The following is a 25,385-nucleotide window of genomic DNA, read 5'->3' on the forward strand; positions in this document are numbered from 1 at the left end:
GGATACATCTCGTTATTTGAATAATTTTTTTGAATATTCCATGAGGGGTGTTGATGTCAACTGCCTGTATTCAATGGAGAGTGAGATGCTTGCTAGTCTTATGAATATGCATAGGCCATCTCAGGGACAACTCTGATATAGAATGTTTTTTCTGAAAGTTGCTGGGATGTCATGTGCATCACACTATCAGTACACTCATAACAACCTAAGCATTACGGAACTTGTATAAGATCAAATATGCATCACATATCAAAATGGTAATACATTTTTATCTTGACTAAACTCACTTATTTCCCCCCACACAAAAAACTTCTCACTTGCTTAGTAATTAATGATCTGCTTAAAGTGAACAGATTTTGGGCGGATTAAACTCTCTTGCTTCGCCTCTTCCTCTCTGGTTACACTAACTACCACTATACCACTATAAAGATTATTATTATTATTATTAATTCTCCCATAAAAAATAACGAATGATGTAGGAAGATGAATTGATAAATGGTTCAAATGTATGATATGACAAATGTATTATTTATTTATTGAATATCTATTCTAGGGTCAGTGGTGCTATAATTTGAAATCGCATAGGCCTATCTAAAACTCCTCGCCTACATGCCCACACTGTTTGCCCTACTTGACTTGCCGTAGTATGCCCAATTGCCCGGATGACAGGGGAGTTTGAAAAACAATGGACTGTAAAAACCGGCGGTTGTAGCTAAAAGAGCTAACTAGTGTTGTGATAGAAATTGGAAACTTAAATTCGGCAAATTACAATACTAGCTAGATAATTCTGCAATGCAAGGTAAGTCAAATAATAAGCCTGTTGCTTACGTCATGTGTTTCCGCCTTTGTAACTAACGTAAAGTTAGCAGCAAGCCACAGATAAAATAGAAAGTAACTGACGTTAGCTAACCTCGAATGCATAGGTCCTACTAGTTTGCAAGCTACCGTTAAATGAGCCCCTCTAGTTAACGTTAGTTGCCTGATAGACCCGACTGAAAATCACAGATTTCTGGGATCCAATATTAATTTAAGCAGTACAAAAACGTGGGAAGTGCACTTATAAGCGAGAATGTTGAATACTTAACGTTACATTTGAACTTACTCTTCCGGTTATTGTGCGGTTGCTCCGACCTTATTTAGGTCGAAATGTGAAACAAATATCCACAGGAAAGTATTGTTAACCCGACTTTTTAGAGCGCCAGCCAGTACCGCTGTTGAAATTTCTGCTGGCACATGTGCAAAACCATGTAAACACCTGCAAGACTTCGGTAAGTATAGACAGGTGGGTTGTTTAGCAAAACCGACAGGGTTGGCGTAGAATCAAAGGATCGTTGACAATATGTAAACTTTATGAAATGAAAACAAATACATTTGCACAATGAGCACTTGTCTATCATATACATCGTTAGTTGTTTAGCTCAGATAATTTTAGCCATGTTAGCATAGACGTGACAGACACAACACAATACTTGAGTTAAAGTAAAGATACCCTCTTAGAAAATGACTCAAGTAAAAGTGAGTCACACAGTAGAATACCACTTGAGTAAAAATATAAAAGTATTTGGTTTTAAATGTGCTTATGTACTAAATATGTTTAAGTGTATATATACTTAAGCAGTGGTGGAAAAAGTACCCAATTGTCATACATGATTAAAAGTAAAGATACCCTAATAGAAAATGACTCAAGAAAGTGAAAGTCACCAAGTAAAATACTACTTGAATAAACGTCTAAAGTATTTGGTTTTAAATATACTAAAGTATCAAAAGTAAATGTAATTGCTAAAATATACATAAGTATAAATCATTCCTTATTTAAACAAACCAGACGCCACAATTGTTTTGTGTTTTTATTTAAGGATAGCCAGGGGCACACTCAGACATAATGGGCACACTCAGACATAATTTACAAATTAAGCATTGGTGTTAGTGAGTCTGCCAGATCAGAGGCAGTAGAGATGACTAGGGGTGTTCTCTTGATAAGTGTGAAATAGAAAATGGTCCTGTCCTGCTAAGCATTCAAAATGTAACTACTACTTTTGGATTTTAGGGAAAATTGAGTAAAAAGTACATTATTTTCTTTAAAAATGTAGTGAAGTAAAAGTAGTCGAATATAAATAGTAAAATAAAGTACCGATAATCCAAAAAACTACTTAAGTAGTACTTGTTAAGTAAAAATACTTTAAACACTGTACTTAAGTATATTCCAGGCTGCATTACATCTGGCCGTGATTGGGAGTCCCATAGGGCGGTGCACAATTGGCAAAGCGTCGTTCGGGTTTGGCCGGAGTAGGCTGCCATTGTACAGTCATGGCCCAAAATTGAGAATGACACAAATATTCATTTTCACAAGGTTTGCGTCTTCATTGTCTTTAGATATTTTTGTCAATGTTATTATGGACTACTGAAGTATAATTACAAGCATTTCATATGTGTCAGACTTTTATTGAGAATTACATCAGGCCCCTTCCCCTTTCCCACATTTTGTTACGTTACAGCCTTATTCTGAAATTGATCAATTATTTTTGTCCCTTATCAATCTACACACAATACCCCATAATCACAAAGCGAGGAAAGGTTTTTGCAAACTTATTACAAATAATCAAAAAACTTATTTTCATACGTATTCAGACCCTTTGTTATGAGACTCAAAATTGAGCTCAAGTGAGCCCTGTTTCCATTGATCATCCTTGAGATGCTTCTTGATTAGAGTCGACCTGTGGTAAATTCAATTGATTGGACATCATTTGGAAAGGCAAACACCTGTCTATATAAGGTCCCACCGTTGACAGTGCATGTCAGAGCAAAAACCAAGCTGTGAGGTCGACGGAATTGTCTGTAGAGCTCCGAGACAAGATTGTGTCGAGGCACAGATCTGGGGAAGGGTACCAAAAAATGTCTTCATTGAAGGTCCCTAACAACACTGGCCTCCATCATTCTTAAATGGATGAATTTTGGAACCACCAAGACTTCCTACAGCTGGCCACCCGGTCAAACTGAGCAATCTGTGGAGAAGGGCCTTGGTCAAGGAGGTGACCAATAACCAGATTGTCACTCTGACAGAGCTATATAGTTCCTCTGTGGAGATGGGAGAACCTTCCAGAAGGACAACTATCTCTGCAGCACTACACCAATCAGGCCTTAATGGTAGAGTGGCCAGATGAAAGACACTCCTCAGTAAAAGGCACATGACTGTCCACTTGGAGTTTGCCAAAAGGCACCTAAAGGACTCAGACCATGAGAAACAAGTCTGATGAAACCAAGATTGAACTCTTTGTGCCAAATGTCACATCTGGAGGAAACCTGGCACCATCCCTATGGTGAAGCATGGTGGTGGCAGCATCATGCTGTGGGGATGTTTTTCAGAAGCAGGGACTGGGAGATTAGTCAGGATTGAGGGAAAGATGACCGGAACCTACTCCAGAGCCCCCAGGACCTTAGGCTGGGGAGAAGGTTCACATTCCAACAGGACGATGACCCTAAGCACACAGCCAAGACAACGCAGAAGGGGCTTCGAGCAAGTCTCTGAAAGTCCTTGTGTGGCCCAGCCAGAGCCCGGACTTGAACATCTCTGCAGAGACCTGAAAATAGCTTTGCAGTGACGCTCCCCATCCAACCTGACAGAGTTTGAGAGGATTTGCAGAGACAAATGGGAGGAACTCTCCACGTACAGGTGTGCCAAGCTTATCAAATCAAATTTTATTTGTCACATACACATGGTTAGCAGATGTTAGTGCGAGTGTAGCGAAATGCTTGTGCTTCTAGTTCCGACAATGCAGTAATAACCAACAAGTAATCTAGCTAACAATTCCAAAACTACTACCTTATAGACACAAGTGTAAGGGGATAAAGAATATGTACATAAAGATATATGAATGAGTGATGGTACAGAGCGGCATAGACAAGATACAGTAGATGGTATTGAGTGCAGTATATACATATGAGATGAGTATTTAAACAAAGTGGCATAGTTAAAGTGGCTTGTGATACATGTATTACATAAGGATGCAGTAGATGAGTACAGTATATACGTATACATATGAGATGAATAATGTAGGGTATGTAAACATTATATTAGGTAGCATTGTTTAAAGTGGCTAGTGATATATTTTACATAATTTCCCATTATTAAAGTGGCTGGAGTTGAGTCAATGTGTTGGCAGCAGCCACTCAATGTTAGTGGTGGCTGTTTAACAGTCTGATGGCCTTGAGATAGAAGCTGTTTTTCAGTTTCTCGGTCCCTGCATTGATGCGCCTGTACTGACCTCGCCTTCTGGATGATAGCGGGGTGAGTGGCTCGGGTGGTTGTTGTCCTTGATGATCTTTATGGCCTTCCTGTGACATCGGGTGGTGTTGGTGTCCTGGAGGGCAGGTAGTTTGCCCCCGGTGGTGCGTTGTGCAGACCTCACTACCCTCTGGAGGACCTTACGGTTGTGGGCGGAGCAGTTGCCGTACCAGGCGGTGATACAGCCCGACAGGATGCTCTCGGTTGTGCATCTGTAGACGTTTGTGAGTGCTTTTGGTGACAAGCCGAATTTCTTCAGCCCCCTGAGGTTGAAGAGGCGCTGCTGCGCCTTCTTCACGATGCTGTCTGTGTGGGTGGACCAATTCAGTTTGTCTGTGATGTGTACGCCGAGGAACTTAAAACTTACTACCCTCTCCACTACTGTTCCATCAATGTGGATAGGGGGGGTGTTCCCTCTGCTGTTTCCTGAAGTCCACAATCATCTCCTTAGTTTTTTTGACGTTGAGCGTGAGGTTATTTTCCTGACACCACACTCCGAGGGCCCTCACCTCCTCCCTGTAGGCCGTCTCGTCGTTGTTGGTAATCAAGCCTACTACTGTTGTGTCGTCCGCAAACTTGATTATTGAGTTGGAGGCGTGCGTGGCCACGCAGTCGTGGGTGAACAGGGAGTACAGGAGAGGGCTCAGAACGCACCCTTGTGGGGCCCCAGTGTTGAGGATCAGCGGGGTGGAGATGTTGTTGCCTACCCTCACCACCTGGGGGCGGTCCGTCAGGAAGTCCAGTACCCAGTTGCACAGGGCGGGGTCGAGACCCAGGGTCGAAGAGAATTCCCTTGGTAGATAATGCGGTCTACATTTGATTGTGAGGAATTCTAAATCAGGTGAACAGAAGGACTTGAGTTCCTGTATGTTGTTGTGGCCACACCATGTCACGTTAACCATAAAGCATACGCCCCCGCCCCTCTTCTTACCAGAAAGATGTTTCTTTCTGTCGGCGTGATGCGTGGAGAAACCAGCTGGCTGCACCGTCTCCGATAGCGTCTCTCCAGTGAGCCATGTTTCCGTGAAGCAAAGAACGTTACAGTCTCTGATGTCCCTCTGGAATGCTACCCTTGCTCGGATTTCATCAACCTTGTTGTCAAGAGACTGGACATTGGTGAGGAGAATGCTCGGGAGTGGTGCACGATGTGCCCGTCTCCGGAGTCTGACCAGAAGACCGCTTCGTTTTCCCCTCTTTCGAAGTTGTCTTTTGGGGTCGCTGGCTGGGATCCATTCCATTGTCCTGGGTGAAAGGCAGAACACAGGATCCGCTTCGCGAAAGTCATATTCTTGGTCGTACTGATGGTGAGTTGACGCTGCTCTTATGTTCAGTAGTTCTTCTCGACTGTATGTAATGAAACCTAAGATGACCTGGGGTACCAATGTAAGAAATAACACGTAAAAAAAACAAAAAACTGCATAGTTTCCTAGGAACGCGAAGCGAGGCGGCCATCTGTCGGCTCCGGAAGTCTCAAGGCTGTAATCGCTGCAAAAGGTGCTTCAACAAAGTACTGAGTAGTAAAGGGTCTGAATACTTATGCAAATGTGATATTTCAACCAAAAAACATTTCATACATTTGCAAACCTTTCTAAAATCCTGTAACAAAGGTTTGGAAGTGAAGTGAAGGTCTGAATACAACACATTACTGAGTACTTAATGTTGTCAAGCATGGTGGTGGCTGCATCATGTTATGGGTATGCTTGTCATCGGCAAGGACCACGGAATTATTTAGGATAGAAATAAACATAATAGAAATAAGCACAACCACTGGGAGACAAATTCACCTTTTCAGCAGGAAAATAACCTAAAACACAAGGTCAAATCTTTACTGGAGTTGCTTACCAAGGCAACGGTGAATGTGACTGAATGTCCTAGTTACAATTTTGACTTAAATCGGCTTGAAAATCTATGTCAAGACTTGAAAATGGCTGTCTTGCAATGCTCAACAACCAACTTGATAAATATTGAAGAATTAAAAAAATAATATGGGCAAGTATTGTACAATTCAGGTATGCGAAGCTCTTAGACTTATCCCCCCCAAAAATCATCACATTTTTCTTCCACTTTAACATTAGAGTATTGTGTGTGGATCATAGACCAAAAAATTACAATTGATCCATTCAGAGGGTGAATGTGCAAGACCAAATATTTAAGTTTCCTTGAACGGTGGTCGGTGCCAGGCACACCAGTTTGAATATGTCAACAACTGCAATGCTGTTGGGCTTTTTACACTCAACAGTTTCCTGTGTGTATCAAGAGTAGTCCACCACCCAAAAGAAATCCAGCCAAATTGACGCAACTGTGGTGACTCAACTGTGGGGAAGTATTGTCATCAACATGGGCCAGCATTCCTGTGGAACGCTTCTCCTTGTGGAGCACACTCGTCTTTACCCACTAAATCAAATCAAAGTTTATTTGTCACGTGCACCTACAGGTGTAGTAGACCTTAGTGAAATGCTTGCTTTTAGGCTCTAACCAATAGTGCAAAAAAAGGTGTGTGTAGGTAGGGAAAGAAATAAAACAGTAAAAAGACGTTTGAACATTTAATTGAGTATCCTTTTTATGTCTTGCGCAACTCTCAATAGTGTAATGTTGTTCCTGGATGTGCTTCTTCTTCGTTGCACAAATGAATAACCTCAACCAAAATCCATAGACTGGTGATATCCAGATATCCAGTGGTAGGAACTGAAAACAGGTTCCTAAGAAATATCCCTTGGAAATGACAACTCAGGGAACAAAAAAAACAAAAAACTTCTGAACAGTTAGTCCTCAGGGTTTTGCCTGCTACATAAGTTCTGTTATACTCACAGAGATGATTCAAACAGTTTTATAAACTTAAGTGTTTTCTATCCACATCTACTAATAATACGCATATCTTATATTCCTGGCATGAGTTGCAGGAATTTGAAATTGGGCACGCTATTTATCCAAAGGTGAAAATGCTGCCCCCTATACCTTAAGAGGTTATTAAGTCCCAGGTTCCTTAGCTTACTGATGAGCTTTGAGGGTACTATGGTGTTGAACGCTGAGCTGTAGTCAATGAATAACATTCTCACGTAGGTGTTCCTTTTGTCCAGGTGGGAAAGGGCAGTATGGAGTACAATAGTGATTGCATCATCTGTGGATCTGTTTTGGCTGTATGCAAATTGGAGTGGGTCTAGGGTTTCTGGGATAATGGTGTTGATGTGAGCCTACCAGCCTTTCATGGCTACGGATGTGAGTGCTACGGGTCTGTAGTCAGTCAGGTTGCCTTTGTTCTTGGGCACAGGGACTATGGTGGTCTGCTTGAAATATGTTGGTATTACAGACTCAATCAGGGACATGTTGAAAATGTCAGTGAAGACACCTGCCAGTTGGTTGACACCTGCCAGTTGGTTGACACCTGCCAGTTGGTCAGCACAAGCCCTGGTAATCAGTCTGGCCCCACAGCCTTGTGTATGTTGACCTGTTTAAAGGTCTTACTCACGTCGACTACGGAGAGTGTGCTCACACAGTCATCCGGAACAGCTGATGCTCTCATGCATGCCTCAGTGTTGCTTGCCTCGAAGCGAGCATATAAGTGATTTAGTTTGTCTGGTAGGCTCGTGTCACTGGGCAGCTCATGGCTGTGCTTCCCTTTGTAGTCTAACGGTTTGCAAGACCTGCCAAAAAAGACGAGCGTTCAGTCATATCAGTTTTGATATCATTAGATATTTTCTTTACCTGTTTAGACAGTTTATTCTTGCCCGTGCGAATTTCTGTTAGTAGTGTCTCTAAACTTTTAGACAAGTCGTCAGCTTCTTGGTCCATGGCTGTGTTGTTTTGATGTGTTTGTCTCTTTCTAGGTTTAGTATTTGCCATAACATGCAGTTGCCAACATAACGTTTCAGTTATTTCTTGATGTTGGTCAAGTTATTTTCTACTTAAGAGGCATACTTTTCATGAAGGAAGGGAATGCCATACGGATCACCTTCACCTGACTACCTTATGACCGGCATACCGGAAATCGTCTCAAATCTATTAATTTTGGCATTACAGATGGAAGTCAGATTGACTCATGGATACCAATTTTATATCTCTGCGCTAACGCTAGTTAGCAACTTCCTTCAAACTGTATGCAGACACACGAATGTTATCCATGAGTTCAACTGTTCACAGTGCATAATGCGTCATTCACATTACATCTGAGCTGTCAATGGGAACTGTCCGCAAAGGAGTGATATAGCAGCGCCCCTTGCTGTTGAAGGCTTCGTTGCAAAACTGCAGCAAGAGTCTGTCAATGGAACAGGATGTTATCATACCACAGAAAAAGATGTGGTTTTGTGCGATTGCTTTATGAGATAGCTAGCAACTTGGAAACAATTAACCATAATAGTTATGTTAAATAATACACATTGGCTGTTAAAATAATATATTATATGGCTGTTTCCTCCCATTTTAGTATATTGTGATTGTTATGACGTTTAGTTTTTTCTTATAATTATTAGGTGGAGGTCGCTAGCTACAGTATCTTCTACCTGGCCTAGTTTTTAGTTAGTAGTGATGCGAACTTGGCTCTTTTTAGTGACTCAGATCTTTTTGACTCGTTAAGACTAATTTCGTTAGAGCACATATCTGGAGCCACCGAGCCGAAGGAGCGCTTATTAATTCGTCTGCAGCCATTGCTGCCAGCAGGTCAAACGAACGACAAAAATGAACTAGTGAGTCGCTCAGAAAAACGAATCATGACTCTCGAGTCAGTGAAGAACCTTTAAAAAAAATAACAATTTCACGAAATAGCTAGCTGCTCCGTAAGCTAGCATGACTTGATAGAAAGTTAGAGAAACAAGTTGAGGAAAAAGTAACTAAGCAAAACATGTTTTATTATCACCCGAAACAGTGTGTTTCTCCTGTATTGAATGAAAAGGTCATATTTTGAAATCTCCCAAAATAATTTAAATCTCCTTACATTGTGAACTCTATATTCACCATCCAGAAACGGAACGAGAGAGCATGAAGATGACATATGGCGTAATGAAATACCCGATGTGTACGGGGTGAGGGATGAGCAAGCAAATCATTATAGCCACACACAGAGACCTGCGTTTTGAAGTCAGTTAATATTACTTTCCTGTGGATATTTTGTCACACATTTCCAACTGAATAAGGACGTAATCAGCAGATAGGTAGAGTAAGTTCAAATGAAGTTTATTCAACATTGTGACTTGTAAAGGGACGGTTTGGATGTTTTACTGTAAAAGTTAGACTCGTGAGAAAATCCGTTTCACTCAGATTAACGTTAGATGGTGCTTTATTTACATAACCAAAACATTTAACTCGGGCTACAAGTTGGTTCCACATTCCGCCAACGGAATGGGAGCGAAAAATATTTTTGCTATATCAGATTGTTCTGGCAATTCTCATATAGGAACTTAATTGTGAGGAAAGATGTTTAACATGCTTTTTACATTTGTATCACAAACCATTTTTGTGAAAATCATAATGCAATTGGCCCTTTATAGACCCATACATACTGTAAGACCTTATGAGCTGTGAACCGTACATGATACAGACAACATTTTGGTGCCGTCATATTCCTTATAGTGTGCTGTAACAAATGGAGTATGTCTAGATTCTGAAATGTGCATTTCATATAAATGTATTCAACATTTAAAAATATACTAGTCTTACATAAACATTTCCTGAGTGGTCTTTGAAAATTTTCATATGACCCATTTTAAACTTATAGGTAGGTCATTAACCAATCACATTCCTCCTTTAGGATTGCACATTCATCAAATCACCAGCAGAGGGAGTTCCGTTTGAGTTTCCGTTGGTGGTGCTCATAAAATGTATTATAACTTCATAATTAGTAGAGAGCACACTCTGGAAAATATGATGTACTTGTGAAGTATATTGTTCCAAACAATATGTCTTAAAATGAACAAAATCAAAGAGTGTAGTTTTGAGATATTCATATTAAGATATTTGTTGTTGAATATATTTAGTCTATACATACATGCTACAGCACACTGTAAGGAGTATAATGACGACAAAGATGTTGTCTGTATCATGTACGGTTCAAGGATCATAAGGTCTTACAGGAGGCATTCATAGGTCTAAAATTGCCAATTTCATCATGATTTTCTAACAAATGGTTTGTTATACAAATATAAAAAGCATGCTAAACATCCCTTCCTCCAAATGCATTTCCTATGTGAGAATTGCCAGAACAATTTGAGAGAGAATCACCATTCAAATCAACTAAGACCAAGGTTTGTTTATGTTATCCATATGCCTTCGTTTGTTAGGTTTGTCCCTGTGACCAGCAGTCTAGTCATTTTTGGTGTTCGTGGACCAGGACGGGACCACCATGCAGCAGCACCCACCAGGGGCAGGAGGGTGCTTCTTGGGTATGCTGTCCCCTGGCCATGGGGCAAGAAAGCTGGAAGGGAAATCTTTCTACCTGGACGCTGTGAAGAGTCGCCCTGCAGCCTTTCTTGCGGAGGCCATATCCCATCTCGGAGGGGTAGGAAAGCTGGGAGGAATTGGGGCAAATTAAGCACCGGGGGGGTGACTTCCTATATATTTTAATTTCAGATGTTATAGTGCTAAGCCTCAAGGTGGACTCTAACAATATGACATGATTATATGATGATACATGCAATGATACTTGGCGTTATTTTGTAAAAATGTTTGCAGAGAATTGAGAGTTTCCTGAATAAGGATGTCAGCTTTGTTGTGACTGGGAGCCAAGAGGGACTCCGAAGCGAGAGGTTCGAAGTGACCCGAGGTGGGTCAGACGGGATGACCGGGGAGTGTCACAGCTCTCCCCGCTCCACTAAACCGAGAGAGAGCATCATGACCAGCACCAGGCAGCAGCGTCCAGCCACTGGCACTCCCAGACCAATGGTATGGCCTTCCATCCCAGTGCCATATGACTATCCACAAATGGCTGTCCACATATGGCTGTCCAATCCTACTTTGCGGTGCATTAACATCAAACTATCTGTAATATCTATTTTTATTCACAGAATATCATAGCATTTTTTTTTTCTGTCATCCATTCATGGCTTCTTGGATGTAGACCTTACTGTGTTAGAGCTTTTGCTTGTATTAAAAGGAACTGGTATGGGGATTCTCAACGCTTTGTTTCTGCAGGTGTGTGGCAGCCGCGGGAAGGCCCTGCTAGAGAAAGCCATTAGGAATAATGTGAGTGCTTTTATTAGGTTGTTTATGTGGCCTGATTCCAAACTGTCTCCTACCCTTAGACAGGGTTAGGGCTAGAGGTTGATTTGAAAACGGGTTGTGATAGCCTTGCGGTTGGTTTCCATGTGTGGTAATGGATCTTCATTTTCCCATGCTGTTAGACCTTGTAACACGAAAACACTGTGTCCAATGGTTTTATCTTTCAGGAACGGCTTCAGGGGAACAGTGTTTTGGCCAATGCCCGCTCCTGGGGAGTCGAGATCGTGCACGTGGACGGTATCCTTTTCACTATCAAACACCTACCTCTGTAGAACTCATTCTCGTCACTCATACCTTTTTAGGTTGACTAACTACTTTAACTACTCACAGTTTGCCACAAGATCACCTTGTGTTAAGTTGTCATACTGTTTGCGTGTCAAATGTAGCCCATGAATTTACATATCCAAGGAACCTCGTTCTTTTGTGCTGTATTGATCCTAAGCTGACAGCAGATGGCGTCAGATCATTGTCTTAGTCTAGCTTGAGCTATTTGGCTCTTACCAAGACTATGGGCCGTGTTATTAAATGTGATCCTTAATTTAGATAAAGATCTCCTGACGCATGTCCAACTATTGACAGCGGAGAGCTCCAAGGCCAGACGCAGGAAAACTGAGGTAATGTGGTACACCAACCTGTTAGACCTCGTCTATCCTAATTATTTTTTTTTTACAAAGAAAGAGATTGGACCTCTGTCTGCACCAGAAGCATGGTTAGGCCTAAATGTTACTTTTGTAATTTGCTTGTTTGAAATACTTGCATTAATAAAGGGTTGACGTTAACCTTTTCCCATTTTTGGGGTTTAGCTGAAAAATTCCAACAAGTATCCTGCTGTGTCTCGTGTCATCAAAGGTCAGTGAATGTTTAACTATTTTATTATTTTAGACTATGGAAATGTGCTGTCTTGTAACTCCATTGACTTTCATGCTATTGATGCTAAATATATTTTTCCGCATTTTCTTTCTCCCTTGGTCCACAGCTGGTGCCTTGAAGTCCCCCTATCTGAAGGTAGAGGATTCAAGCAGGTGGGTCCCTCTCTCCTCCTCTCCATGCACCCCCTTCCCCCTCTTCAGCTGCTTCTAAGCAATATGCTACATCTCATCTCCTCAGTCTTGGGGGCAAATCAAGGCCAAGTGCAACAAGACACTGCAAGATCTTTGTGGCTCCTCAGTGCGAGTTTCCCCTTCAAAAAGCCAACTCCACCTGACCCCCCACCTCCCCATGTAAAGATGTCTTTCCCAACCCTTTCCCTCTCATCTCCTCTACTGAAGCTGCCTGGCCTGCACAGTGTGAGGGCTAAGGCAAGTGGGGAGCTTGGCTAGCATGGGCATTTAACATTTAATCACGACCTCCAAGAGGGTGGAGGGGTGACTTGCTGCTGTTCTTGTTTAGCCAAAAGTCTGAATAACAATGGTGGGTTGCATTCCCATTGCCCTCTTCCCCGAAGTGTGCAAAATAATTGGTACAAGCTGAACAAATATACCAACATCCACCATGTTCCTTACACCAGTCTATTCCTTTGAAATCAATGAGTAAACACTATGGGGAAAAGGATAGTCGAACTGCAACCTTGGTGTTTATCAGGAGGTCAAGGAAGAGGTGGTGGTCGAGGCAGGATGGCTAACTCCTAGTAAGACATTCTGCATTAGCGTCATAGTAGGTGAGCCTTGGAACAGAAGCAGTCCACAGTATGCCAGCTAATCACTCTGAAACCACAATGTGGGTGGTGATCAGTGATGTGCGGTGAGTTGGATGGCTGGGTCAGCACTGGCTAGTATCAAAGCCAGGTTTACTCACAAATACACCTTGATGAAGGCCAAGTTAACCATACAACAGATGGCTCCAACAACCAGTGTAACATAGGCTATTAACTGAAATTTACAAATAATTTTCACAAAATGTAATTACCAATCTAGCCAAAATACAGTGCCTTTGGAAAGTATTCAGACCCCTTGACCTTTTCCACATTTTGTTACGTTACAGCCTCATTTTAAAATGGATTGTTTTCCCCCCTCATCAATCTACACACAATACACCATAATGACAAAGAAATAATAGTATTGTAGTTTTTTGTTTGCTAATTTATAATAAAAAAATATCACATTTGAATACTTACGTAAATAACGTATTTCAGTTTTTTTAGCAAAAATGTCTAAACCTGTTTTCACATTTTTCTATTATGGGGTATTGTGTGTAGATTTGCTGAGGATTTATACTTTTTTAAATGTATTTTTTACGTCCATTTTAGAATAAGGCTGTAACAGCAAAATGTGGAAAAAGTCAAGGGGTCTGAGTACTTAACGAAGGCACTGTACATGGCGGCATATTTCAATTTCATCCGACAAAATGACACACCGCCAGCTCGGCCATAGACCGATGTATAGTCGTGGCCAAAAGTTTTGAGAATAATATATGTAGTTTTTTGTTTGAATGACACAAATATGAATTTTCAGTCTGCTGCCTCAGTTTGTATGATGGCAATTTGCATATACTCCAGAATGTTATGATGAGTGATCAGATGGATTGCAATTAATTGCAAAATCCCTCTTTGCCATGCAAATGAACTGAATCCCCCCAAAACATTTCCACTCCATTTCAGCCCTGCCACAAAAGGACCATCTTGCATTATGTCAGTAATTCTCTCGTTAACACAGGTGTGAATGTTGACGAGGACAAGGCTGGAGATCACTCTGTCATGCTGATTGAGTTCGAATAACAGACTGGAAGCTTCAAAAGGAGGGTGGTGCTTGGAATCATTGTTCTTCCTCTCAACCATGGTTACTTGCAAGGAGACTCGTGCCGTCATAATTGCTTTGCACAAAAAGGGCTTCACAGGCAAGGATATTGCTGACGGTAAGATTGCACCTAAATCAACCATTTATCGGATCATCAAGAACAGCGGTTCAACTGTTGTGAAGAAGGCTTCAGGGCTCCTAAGAAAGTCCAGCAAGCGCCAGGACCGGGCACCACCAGAACAGAGCTTGCTCAGGAATGGCAGCAGGCAGGTGTGAGTGCATCTGCAAAAGGCGAAGACTTTTGGAGGATGGCCTGGAGTCAAGAAGGGCAGCAAAGAAGCCACTTCTCTCCAGGAAAAACATTTGGGGCGGCAGCGTAGCCTAGTGGTTAGAGCGTTGGACTAGTAACCGGAAGGTTGCAAGTTCAAACCCCCGAGCTGACACGGTACAAATTTGTCGTTCTGCCCCTGAACAGGCAGTTAACCCACTAGGCCGTCATTGAAAATAAGAATTTGTTCTTAACTGACTTGCCTGGTTAAATAAAGGTAAAATAAAAAATAAATCGGGGACAGAATGATATTCTGCAAAAGGTACAGGGATTGGACTGCTGAGGTCTGGGGTAAAGTCATTTTCTCTGATAAATCCCCTTTCCGATTGTTTGGGGCACCCGGAGAAGCTTGTCCGGAGAAGACAAGGTGAGCGCTACCATCTGTCCTGTGTCATAACAACAGTAAAGCTTCCTGAGACCATTCATGTGTGGGGTTGCTTCTCAGCCAAGGGAGTGGGCTCACTCACAATTTTGCCTAAGAACACAGCCATGAATAAAGAATGGTACCAACACATCCTCCGAGAGCAACTTCTCCCGACCATCCAGGAACAGTTTGGTGACGAACAATGCCTTTTCCAGCATGATGGAGCACCTTGTCATAAGTGATAACTAAGTGGCTCGGGGAACAAAACATTGATATTTTGTGTCAATGGCCAGGAAACTCGCCAGACCTTAATCCCATTGAGAACTTGTGGTTCTTGAGGTGGGTGGACAAACAAAACCCCACAAACTCCAAGCATTGATTATGCAAAAATGGGCTGCTATCAGTCAGGATGTGGCCCAGAAGTTAATTAACAGCACGCCAGGGCAGATTGCAGAGGTCTTGAAAAAGAAGGGTCAATACTGCAAATATTGACTCTGCATCAACTTCATGTAATTGTCCATTAAAGCCTTTGACACTCGTGAAATGCTTGTAATTATACTTCAGTATTCCATAGTAACATCTGACAAAAATATCTAAAGACACTGAAGCAGCAAACTTTGAAAATTAATATTTGTGTCATTCTCAAAATGTCACTAAAAGACCAATATATGGACAAATTTCATCAAAATAATTCGCAACGCATACTCAATAGCATTTCACAATGGACTTACAATTCTTCCAATGCGCAAACACACACGATTATGTGAAATATTACACACACACACACACACGCACACATATGATAAAATACGGTTGTAATGCCATTTTCATATCAACAATTGAAATCACCGAATAATGCAGTTAAATGTCAAAGTGGCTCATCAAAACAAAATTCTAGCTTCAAAGCGATGTCTGGTTCAACAGTAGTCTAACCTTCAAATTGCCAGGGAAAATGCATTTGGGACTAACATTAATTGTTAAGTCTGTTATTTTGGTGAACCTCCCTGTGACAGAGTTGGACAAGTCACAGCAGAACCCCATGTCCATTATTTTATTCTGTATGCGCACAGCAGGCCCACGGTTGCAGGGAGACGCATCCCCAAGGCCCATTATGTCCACAAAGCAAAAGTAAAAGTCTGGATACAAAGTATGAATTGGTGATGACGTTTCAGACAAGTAGGCAGTCCAGTACATGGTGATGGCATGTCAGGTCTTGTGTGTTGAGCTCCCGTGTGCTGCCTCTGTCTGGTCTTAACTTTCATTATAGTTGACGTTCTGCTCTTCCACTCTGATGTTCCAAACGGTACGTTACATTATTCCAACTTGGAAGATTGTTCCGAGGTGCAATAGTGTCCAGTTGACAGGTTGTATTTACAAGCTAGCTAGCTTTGTTCAGTTCAAGGGATGCGAGTGCCAAATTATGTAGACACACAAATGTTGCTCAGCTTACATCAGACAATACCCACACAACATGTTTAGGCAATACGCATGTGCAAAATATGAAATTGGCTCGAATGAAGCTACTTCCAAGCAAAGCAAAGCAGCAACACCCTTGCTGACCCTTTCCATTAACAATGACTGTAGTCAGGAAAGGCTGCACATGTAAAGGATATTAATGGATTTGAATGGCTGGAAAGAATGAATACCCTGGCACCTTTCCTGAGGTTTTGATGCAGTTTTAGCACATTTTTGAGGGTTTGAGAATAAATAACACCAGAATCATTGATAAAAAGAAACAGAACAAAAAATTACAATTTTATTTTGATTTCATGACAGCTTTTTAAAAGTAGATTATCACAGGGCACTTGCATACCATGACTGCACGTCACAGGTGGTGATGCTCTGCCCCTGGCCTTTGTATATCCTCTCCACCACCCCACCCGATGCTAGCTTAGGAGGCTAGTGTTTCAGCCAGGCTGATTTCCTTAATTGAACTTTTAGAACTCCCCTGACTGTTAGGTAATGTGACGAGTGCCATGAGCGAGGCAGGCATTCGGGCTGCTCCCTGGGAGCCCAGGGCTCAAGCAGAGGATACGGTTTCTTCTGTTCCACCTTGCCTTTGCAAGCAGCCCTGCATTGGATTCAGTGGACATGAATGGGGACTCAATGTGCTAAAAGCAATTTTCAGCAGCCCTATCATTTAAGCTAATTACAGGACCATGCCTGCTCGGCTACGGTACTGGGCCCATTCCATGAGAAATTGAGCCCGTGGGCTGTGACAGCTAAACCACTGTGGTTGTTAGCTGGGTCATGTTCATTAGGACACACCGTAGCAAAACATTCAATGGGAATCAAGAATTTCTTATTGGACAATTGGTACTCTCCTTCTGAGTGATTTCTAATATTTTGTACCTACTAAACACAACCCAGGTCTTAGTTGGGGTCTGTTAGATACAAGTCAAATCTAAGACCTTACTCCAGTGTACAGAATTTACAGTGCATTTGGAACCTTCCAGAAGGACAACCATCCCTGCAGCACTCCACCAATCAGGCCTTTATGGTCGAGTGGCCAGACGGAAGCCACTCCTCAGCCCACTTGAAGTTTGCCAAAAGGCACCTAAAGATCTCAGACCATGAGAAACAAGATTCTTTGGTCTGATGAATCCAACATTGAACTCTTTGGCCTGAATGCCAAATGTGACGTCTGGAGGAAACCTGGCACCATCCCTACAGTGATGCATGGTGGTGGCAGCATCATGCTGTGGAGGTGTTTTTCGGCAGCAGGGACTGTGAGACTTGTCAGGATCGAGGGAAAGATCCTTGATGAAAACCTGCTCCAGAGCGCTCAGGACCTCATACTGGGGCGAAGGTTTACCTTCCAACAGGACAATGACCCGAAGCACTCAGCCAAGACAATGCAGGAGTGGCTTCTGGACAAGTCCTTGAGTGGCACAGCCAGAGCCTGGACTTAAACCCGATCACATATTTCTGGAGACTTGAAAATAGCTGTGCAGCGACATTCCCCTCCAACCTGACAGAGCTTGAGAAAAATGGGAGAAACTCTCCAAATAAATTTGCAAACATTTGGAAAAAAACTGTTTACTTTGTCATTATGGGGTGTTGTGTGTAGATTGGGGGTGTTTTTAATACATTTTTAGAATAAGGCTGTAATAAAATGTGGGACAATTCGAGGGATCTGAGTACTTTCCGAATGCACTGAATGACTTGTTATAACAGCATGTGGTCATGTACAGTGTAATCAAACCTAGCGTTATCCAAGTGTATATTTTCTGCTGTGCAATGACTTTCACCTTAGATCTAATTGTAGTATCCAATTCTCTCTCCTATTTGTTATGGAACCAGGAAATACAAGGCCCTGCACATGCAGTCCATGACCTTTCCTAATCTGTGCTACTCTGGCCGGTTCAGTCCTTTTGAGCCCCCTGCACCCCCCCAGCCTGAGAGAGTCAAGGAGCAGGGACAAAACAAAGCCAGGTATAACACATTGAACAGGCCACAAGCCTAACCTTACTGGCCTTGGAACTCGGCCATTGCTTGTTTTTATCTCTACGACAGCTCAGCAATGGTGCTCTTTTGATGTTGGTGTACACATTATATGGTTCAGACAATACATGTATGCCTTTTTATACAGAGGGAAGACACTTCTAACTTTTCCCCCCCCCATTAAATAGACGGATAATTAAGAGTTTGAGTACAAGCCAGGACAAACCTCGAAGCCCTCTCCCACGCAACCCCTCACTTTGCCGAGCACGCAAAAAGAACCTGGGCTACTGCGAGTGCTGTCATGAACCCTTTAAGGACCAGGATGAGGTAAGACGTGTATCCAAGTCTTTTTTTTCTTTTCTTTTTTTTTTTGTCTCTGTTTTTGTCTGTTAATGTCAAAATGTTGTATCTGTTAATGGTTTGTTTGTAAGCTTGTGTTTTGTATGTGTCTGTTTTTGTCAATGTCAATATTTTTGTCTGTATTCTATTTCTTTCACTCCTCACTACGTTAACTCTTGTCTGGCAGCACTTGCAGTCGGCTCAGCATCGTGGCTTTGTGCAGGACCGCTCCCACTACAGCCTGGTGGACCAGCTGGTGGCTGACATGGAGCCGGGCTTCGCTCCCTGTCCTGCCCCAGTGTCAGCAGCCACAACACTGCTCAGGTAAGAGCCAGGCCTGTCCACTAACGTGGCATTGTCTTACGTCTGTTGGCGCCACTCCTACGCAACGCTCGTCCCTCAACAGACCTGTCTTGTAAGTCATTGAACTAATATGTTGTGGAACTCCTATTCAAAATCTCATATCAGAAAGCATCTGCCATAGGGAATTAAAACGTCCTAATTTCTGAAATTATTGCACTCTCCTATGGCTATTTATGAAACAGGCTAAATTACACGTGATAGGGATTCAACAATTTGCCAATCAAAACAAAGCGGTGGCTACCTGCAAAAATGATGGCCGCCAGGTGTCTTGATCAGCTGCTTAGCTAACTCGTTGTAGCTAGCTTACTGACATAGAACTTTAGTGACAGGCTTAGCTTGTTTTAAAATACCCTGAAGTTGTAGCTAGACACGCTGTCCCAAAATGAAGAGGGACTGTTATCAGAAATGAGTCCGCTTGTTTCTCCTCATCCTTGAAGCAGCAGTTGACTCCGGAAGCTACTGCACTCACTCACGGCAGAACAGGCAGCTACTTCATCGTGAAATTGTCAAACTTCAGAAATTCTTCTCCATCCTTGAAGCACTAAACTCCTGAGCTAAAAAAATGTTTTTTAACTAAGACTTCCAAAGAAAACGCCAACATTACACAGATGTATTGTTTTAGCTTAGATTAATTCAGTCTGTTTTGAGGCAGACATGGGGTTCAGCAGACAATGTTACCATGGTAATATTTTAGAATATTATGACAGCACATTGTAGACTAACTAATTTTCATCTATTCCATTACTCTTTGCAAGATACGAGACATATCGGTGCAGGCGGAATCGTCACGCTATCTGGCGTAAGACAATGCTAACACGGTTTAGAAGTACCCTGATACTATAATGCAATCCAAATTATAATTGGAGGTTGGATTAAAATCACTTAACATTGTGCTATACCATTCACATGTACCATGGTTATTTCTCAGAAATGTTCTCTTTAAAAAAAATGATCTTCTAAAAGTGGTTTTGTGCTTTCTGCTGCCCTATCAGGTTGGAGACTCCCCCACTTCTAATACAACTGCCCCACAGCCCCTCTGAGATGCAGACGCACAGTGAGACGGAGCACGCCATCCAGGCCCTGCTTACCCAAGGCTCACCGTCCAACACCCTGGACCCGGATCCAAGCTCTTCCACTCCGAGCGTAGTCCCCCTGTCATCCCATGCCCAGCCGCTCCCCCCCTGCCCTGACACCCTCAGCCTACTCCTCCTGCCATCCCTCCCCCAGCCTCTCTCCTCCTGCCCTGACAACCACCCTCCCTTCCCCGACACTCTTTGTCAGTCCCCCACCCTAGCCCCCTACCAAACCACTCCCAGCCCCTCTCCCCCTGCCCCAACACCCAATGCCAGCCTCTCAGCCCCTACTCCCAGCCTCCTGTACTCAGCCCTAAAACCATGTTTCCCTTTGAGCCCATGTCCCAACCCGACAGCCCCTACTCTCAGCCCCCAGTCCTCAGCCCCCAGGTCCTGCTTCAGCCCCCCACTCCTCACCATCCCACAGAGGGGGAAGATGTGGAGATTGACAGCCATATGTCAGCATCCGCAGAGGTGGAACCAGTCCCTCAGACTGTCCCAGGTCGGTCTCGCTCCCTTCCTCGCCTCAGGATCACTGCAGCGAATGCAAAGAAACGCAGCCGATCAGTCAGTCCTGACACCAAGGCCTGCAAGAGGATAAGGACCTCCCTGGCCAACCGTCACAAATCAAAACCCATCTGGGGCTTCAACAGTGCTGGTTGGACAAGGAAGGAAAACCAGCCCTTAGTCCCACCCACATATACTGGCAATGGACATGGGCTTGTGGTTAAGGCCTGCTCCCTGCCCAAAGAACTAGGAACTGCAGAACAAAGACCAACCCCAGATCAGCTGGAAGTGAAGGGAATATCACTGGTGCCAACAATGACACAAGACAGAATAAACAAAGTTGGGAACGGTGTGGGCATCCGAGCAGCCAACCACTGTCACTCTGTGCCCATTTGTGGCCCGGGCCATGCAATATGTCCTTTGTTGAAGGTGGACAAGATAACCAGTTGGCCTCCAGTGGAAGTGTTTGGTACAAACCGCCATTCTTTGGCCACATTCCCAAGGCTTCCTGTGAATTCCACAGGCAATCCGTCAGGTCATATGGATCATTCCATCTTCATGGACCGGGGTGTTCTACAGCAGCATGCCACAGCGACTCCAAACATCAGTGCTTCTTTCCCTCCCCAGCTTCTTCACCACCCTTCAGATAGACCAACCCACTGTCCCTCCTCCAGCCAGGACACAAACCCCTGCCACTCCCAGTCCATCACCTCCATCTGTATCGAGTCTGCCCTGCTTCCCGACCTGGCCGTCCCCTCTGACTCGGACTCGGACTGGGAATGCGATCTTATGTCCCGCCTCGGCCCCCCTGCCGCCACCTCCGCCCCTTCCACCCTTTCCCTCCCGCAACCAGCAGGGAGCCACCACCAGCAGCTGGACTTGGAGCTACTACAGAGACCCTGCAGCACCTGGACGCTGCACGACACCAGCTATGAGTCGCATCTGTGCGCTGTGTTGCAGCAGCCCCTCACCCCGCTGCCGGACCCCTCTCTAGTGTTTTCCAGGACAGAAAGGCAAAGTCTAGAAGTGACTCAGCACTGACTCGGGAATTACGGGAGATGGGTTGGTTACTTGACCCATCGAAGTCCCAATACAAACTTTTTGACCTACCTGTTTTTACATATGAAGTCGTCAAACAAAGTGAACAGACATAACAACAAACATCGCAACGAATAACATTGACGTTGAAGCTTGTATTTGTCAGGTACCTACCCAAAAATCGATGGATTATTCATGATGTATTACTGCAGAATGGCGCAATTACATCCTTATAACACTGACTTACGAGGACCTGATGAGGATCCTATGGCCTTGTGTTTCTGGGCCCATCCCTGATCCATTAATAATTAAAGCACCCAGGCCATATTTTGTCTCATGCAGACCTTTGTCTTTCAGCAGCAATCTCTGAGAACAAGCAACGGTATTGAGAATTTAATGAGTCTCTGCTGGAAGGGGCATTACTCAATTAGTTTAAGTGCTGCGTCTGGATCGGCTCCCAGTAGCGCCGGTGTTGATGTTCAGACCGGGCTAAAGAGTTAAGTGAGTGAAGGACTCGACAGGACTCTGCAGTCCCGGCCAGAAACTCTTGATTAATCCTGAAAGGGCTTCTTTGAAGGAGATCCAACAAAAGGGACTGGATGGGTGAAAGGGATATGGGGGCTTGCCACAGTGCACTCACCACTGATGGGATCTCCACCATATATATTCCTTTGACAACTGTTTCATAATATTGTTTGCCGATATAGAGTTCCAGACATATGAGCTGTGCTTTCAATAACTTTTTTGTTTTGTTTTTGTTTTTCAGAGTTAAAAACTACTGATAAGTGAAGTGGGTGTTTGCAACATTTTCTGCCTCGTTGTGGTACTTTAAGCATGTGTCTTTGTCCAAGTGCAACAAAAGACTGACTCCAGCTGAGTATTTTGGGGGTTTTTCTTCACTAATTATGTTGAATATGACGTTATATCTCAAACTGAAGAATGGGTTTTATAAAATGTGCTTTATTTCTGAAAGGTTTGTCAGCGTTCACCCTTTCACAATGTGAATGCATAATGTCTCATGTTGGTTTTAACAAAATGTTTAAAAATTAAAATATATACAGTACCAGTCAAAGGTTTAGACACACTTACTCAATCGAGGGGTTTTCTTTGTTTTTACTATTTTCTACACTGTAGAATAATTGTGAAGACATCAACTATGAAATAACTTATGGAATCATATAGTAACCAAAAAAGTGTTAAACAAACCAAATATGTTGTATATTTGAAGTTCTTCAAAGTAGCCACCCTTTGCCTTGAAGATAGCTTTGCACACTCTTGGCATTCTCTCAACCAGATTCACATGGAATGCTTTTCCAACAGTCTTGAAGGAATTCCCACATATGCTGAGCACTTGTTGTCTGCTTGTCCTTCACTCTGCAGTCCAACTCATCCCAAACCATCTCATTTGGGTTGAGGTTGGGTGATTGTGGAGGCCAGGTCATCTGATGCAGCACTCTGTCACTCTCCTTCTTGGTCAAATAGCCGTTGCACAGCCTGGAGGTGTGTTTTGGGTCATTGTCCTGTTGACAAACAAAATGATTGTCCCACTAAGCACAAACCAGATGGGATGGTTTATTGCTGCAGAATGCTGTGGTAGCCATGCTGGTTTAGTGTGCCTTGAATTCTAAATAAATCACAGTGTCACCATCACACCACCTCTTCCATACTTCACAGTGGGAATCACAAGTGCGGAGATCATCCGTTCACCTACTCTGCGCCTCACAAAGACATTGCGGTTGGAACCAAAAATGTCACATTTGTACTCATCAGACCAAGGACAGATTTCAACTGGTCTAATGTACATTGTTCGTGTTTCTTGGCCCAAGCAAGTCTCTTCTTCTTATTATGGTGGCCTTTAGTGGTGTTTTTTTTGCAGCAATTCGACCATGAAGGCCTGGTTTCAGACGGTGTCCTCTAAACAGTTGATGTTGAGATGTGTCTTGAACGCTGAAGCATATATTTGGGCTGCAATTTCTGGGGCTGGTAACTCTCTAATGAGCTTATCCTCTGCACCAGAGGTAACTCTGGGTCTTCCTTTCCCGTTGCGGTCCTCATGAGAGCCAGTTTCAGCATAGCGCTTGATGTTTTTTTGTGACTGCACTTGAAGAAACTTTCAACGTTCTTTAACTTTTCAGTATTGACTGACCTTCATCTCTTGAAGAAATGATGGACTGTCATTTCTCTTTGCTTATTTGAGCTGTTCTTGCCATAATATGGATTTGGTCTTTTACCAAATAGGGCTAGCTTATGTATCCCATCCCTACCTTGTCCCAACACAATTGATTTGGCTCAAATGCATTAAGAAGGAAAGAAATTCCACAAATGTACTTTTAACAAGGCACACCTGTTAATTGAAATGCATTCCAGTTGACTACTTCAGGAAGCTGGTTGAGAGAATTCCAAGAGTGCAAAGATTGAAGAATCAAAATATATTTTATGTATTGTAGAAATGTGTAATATGTCTAATTTCATAGTTTTGATTTCTTCAGTATTATTCTACAATGTAGAAATAAAGAAAAACCCTGACATGAGTACGTGTGTCCACATTTTTGACTGGTTCTATATATTTGCTATAGTATACTTTTAGACTGGCTTTGCTTACGTGAGTGACTAGATTCAAACCATATGTCAATGGGTCAAACCTGGGTCTCCTGTGTGCCACAACAATTTGTCTGCTGAGGAAGCTTGGGGAGCTAACAAAGTATTTTGATACGCAGAAGACCCAGGTTTGAACCAGTTAGTCACATTGGTCCTGTGTGTCTCTGCGAGGAACAGGTTGTTCAGTGAATCACATTCTGAATAACCTTGCCTGAGACTTGAAGAAGACTTGCGTTTAGCTTCCCGAGGTAATACCTTGGAGGCTTAATCCTGGATATGGCCAACAATTCTCATTTTTGACTGTATGGTGGAATTAATTTGACTGTTATATTTTTAGGAATAATAAAAGTTAAAATATGTTCTATGATGGGAGTGACACTAGGATGGCAACAAATGAATTCTGTCATTTTAATGGGCTTTCTCCATTCTAATTGTTTTGTACTCAACCAAACTAGGACCGAACTGAAAGCAATGTAGTCCAATTTGTAGAACTAGTTTATGTAGTACTGTATCAACGTATCAATCCATACATAAATACTATCACGCAGCCCCACTTTCACTCAACGGGCTTACACAGTCTTGTGTGCAGGAGACAAGGATTCTAACTCAGTCATACACAATAAGTACACTTCTTGATCAAGAGGTTTACAGCCGGTTACAGCATATGTTGTGGACTGTACTTCCTAAAGCCAATATGAATTGATAAAGTAGACCATATACAGTTGAAGTCGGAAGTTTACATACACCTTAGCCAAATACATTTAAACTCAGTTTTTCACAATTCCTGACATTTAATCCTAGTAAAAAATTCCCTGTCTTAGGTCAGTTAGTATCACCACTTTATTTTAAGAATGTGAAATGTCAGAATAATAGTAGAGTGATTTATTTCAGCTTTTATTTCTTCAAATTACAAGTGGGTCAGAAGTTTACATACACTCAATTAGTATTTGGTAGCATTGCCTTTAAATTGTTTAACTTGAGTCAAACGTTTCGGGTAGCCTTCCACAAGCTTCCCACAATAAGTTTGGTGAATTTTGTCCCATTCCTCCTGACAGAGCTGGTGTAACTGAGTCATTTTTGCAGGCCTCCTTGCTCGCACACGCTTTTTCAG

The 25,385-nt window shown here is 42.8% G+C and overlaps 1 protein-coding gene across 2 annotated transcripts; it reads left to right on the plus strand.

The window, feature by feature from the left end:
* Window positions 1-603: 603 nt before the first annotated feature.
* dbf4b (DBF4 zinc finger B) lies at window positions 604-24,641 on the plus strand. Of its 2 annotated transcripts, none has more exons than XM_035746700.2 (12): window positions 604-799; window positions 10,552-10,769; window positions 10,943-11,152; window positions 11,402-11,452; window positions 11,656-11,725; window positions 12,038-12,102; window positions 12,292-12,337; window positions 12,465-12,510; window positions 18,216-18,347; window positions 18,545-18,683; window positions 18,883-19,019; window positions 20,051-24,641. In XM_035746700.2, exons 2-12 carry the CDS (start codon window positions 10,614-10,616, stop codon window positions 20,730-20,732), a joined length of 1,734 nt encoding a protein of 577 aa, XP_035602593.2. In that variant the 5' UTR covers window positions 604-799; window positions 10,552-10,613; the 3' UTR covers window positions 20,733-24,641. The 2 variants fall into 2 exon arrangements, with proteins under 2 accessions (XP_035602593.2, XP_035602604.2); XM_035746711.2 differs by lacking the exon at window positions 604-799 and adding an exon at window positions 882-1,268.
* The last annotated feature ends 744 nt before the right edge of the window (window positions 24,642-25,385 follow it).

Source organism: Oncorhynchus keta, chromosome 3 (genome assembly GCF_023373465.1).
Source record: "Oncorhynchus keta strain PuntledgeMale-10-30-2019 chromosome 3, Oket_V2, whole genome shotgun sequence".
Classification (NCBI taxonomy): domain Eukaryota; kingdom Metazoa; phylum Chordata; class Actinopteri; order Salmoniformes; family Salmonidae; genus Oncorhynchus; species Oncorhynchus keta.

Bases quoted from the DNA above. Each gene is read 5' to 3' on its own strand.
- dbf4b (XM_035746700.2), top strand. From the start codon at position 10,614: ATGCAGCAGCACCCACCAGGGGCAGGAGGGTGCTTCTTGGGTATGCTG. The intron at 10,770-10,942 runs GTAGGAAAGCTG...AAATGTTTGCAG, and splicing joins CCATATCCCATCTCGGAGGG to AGAATTGAGAGTTTCCTGAA. The intron at 18,684-18,882 runs GTAAGACGTGTA...CTTGTCTGGCAG, and splicing joins CCTTTAAGGACCAGGATGAG to CACTTGCAGTCGGCTCAGCA.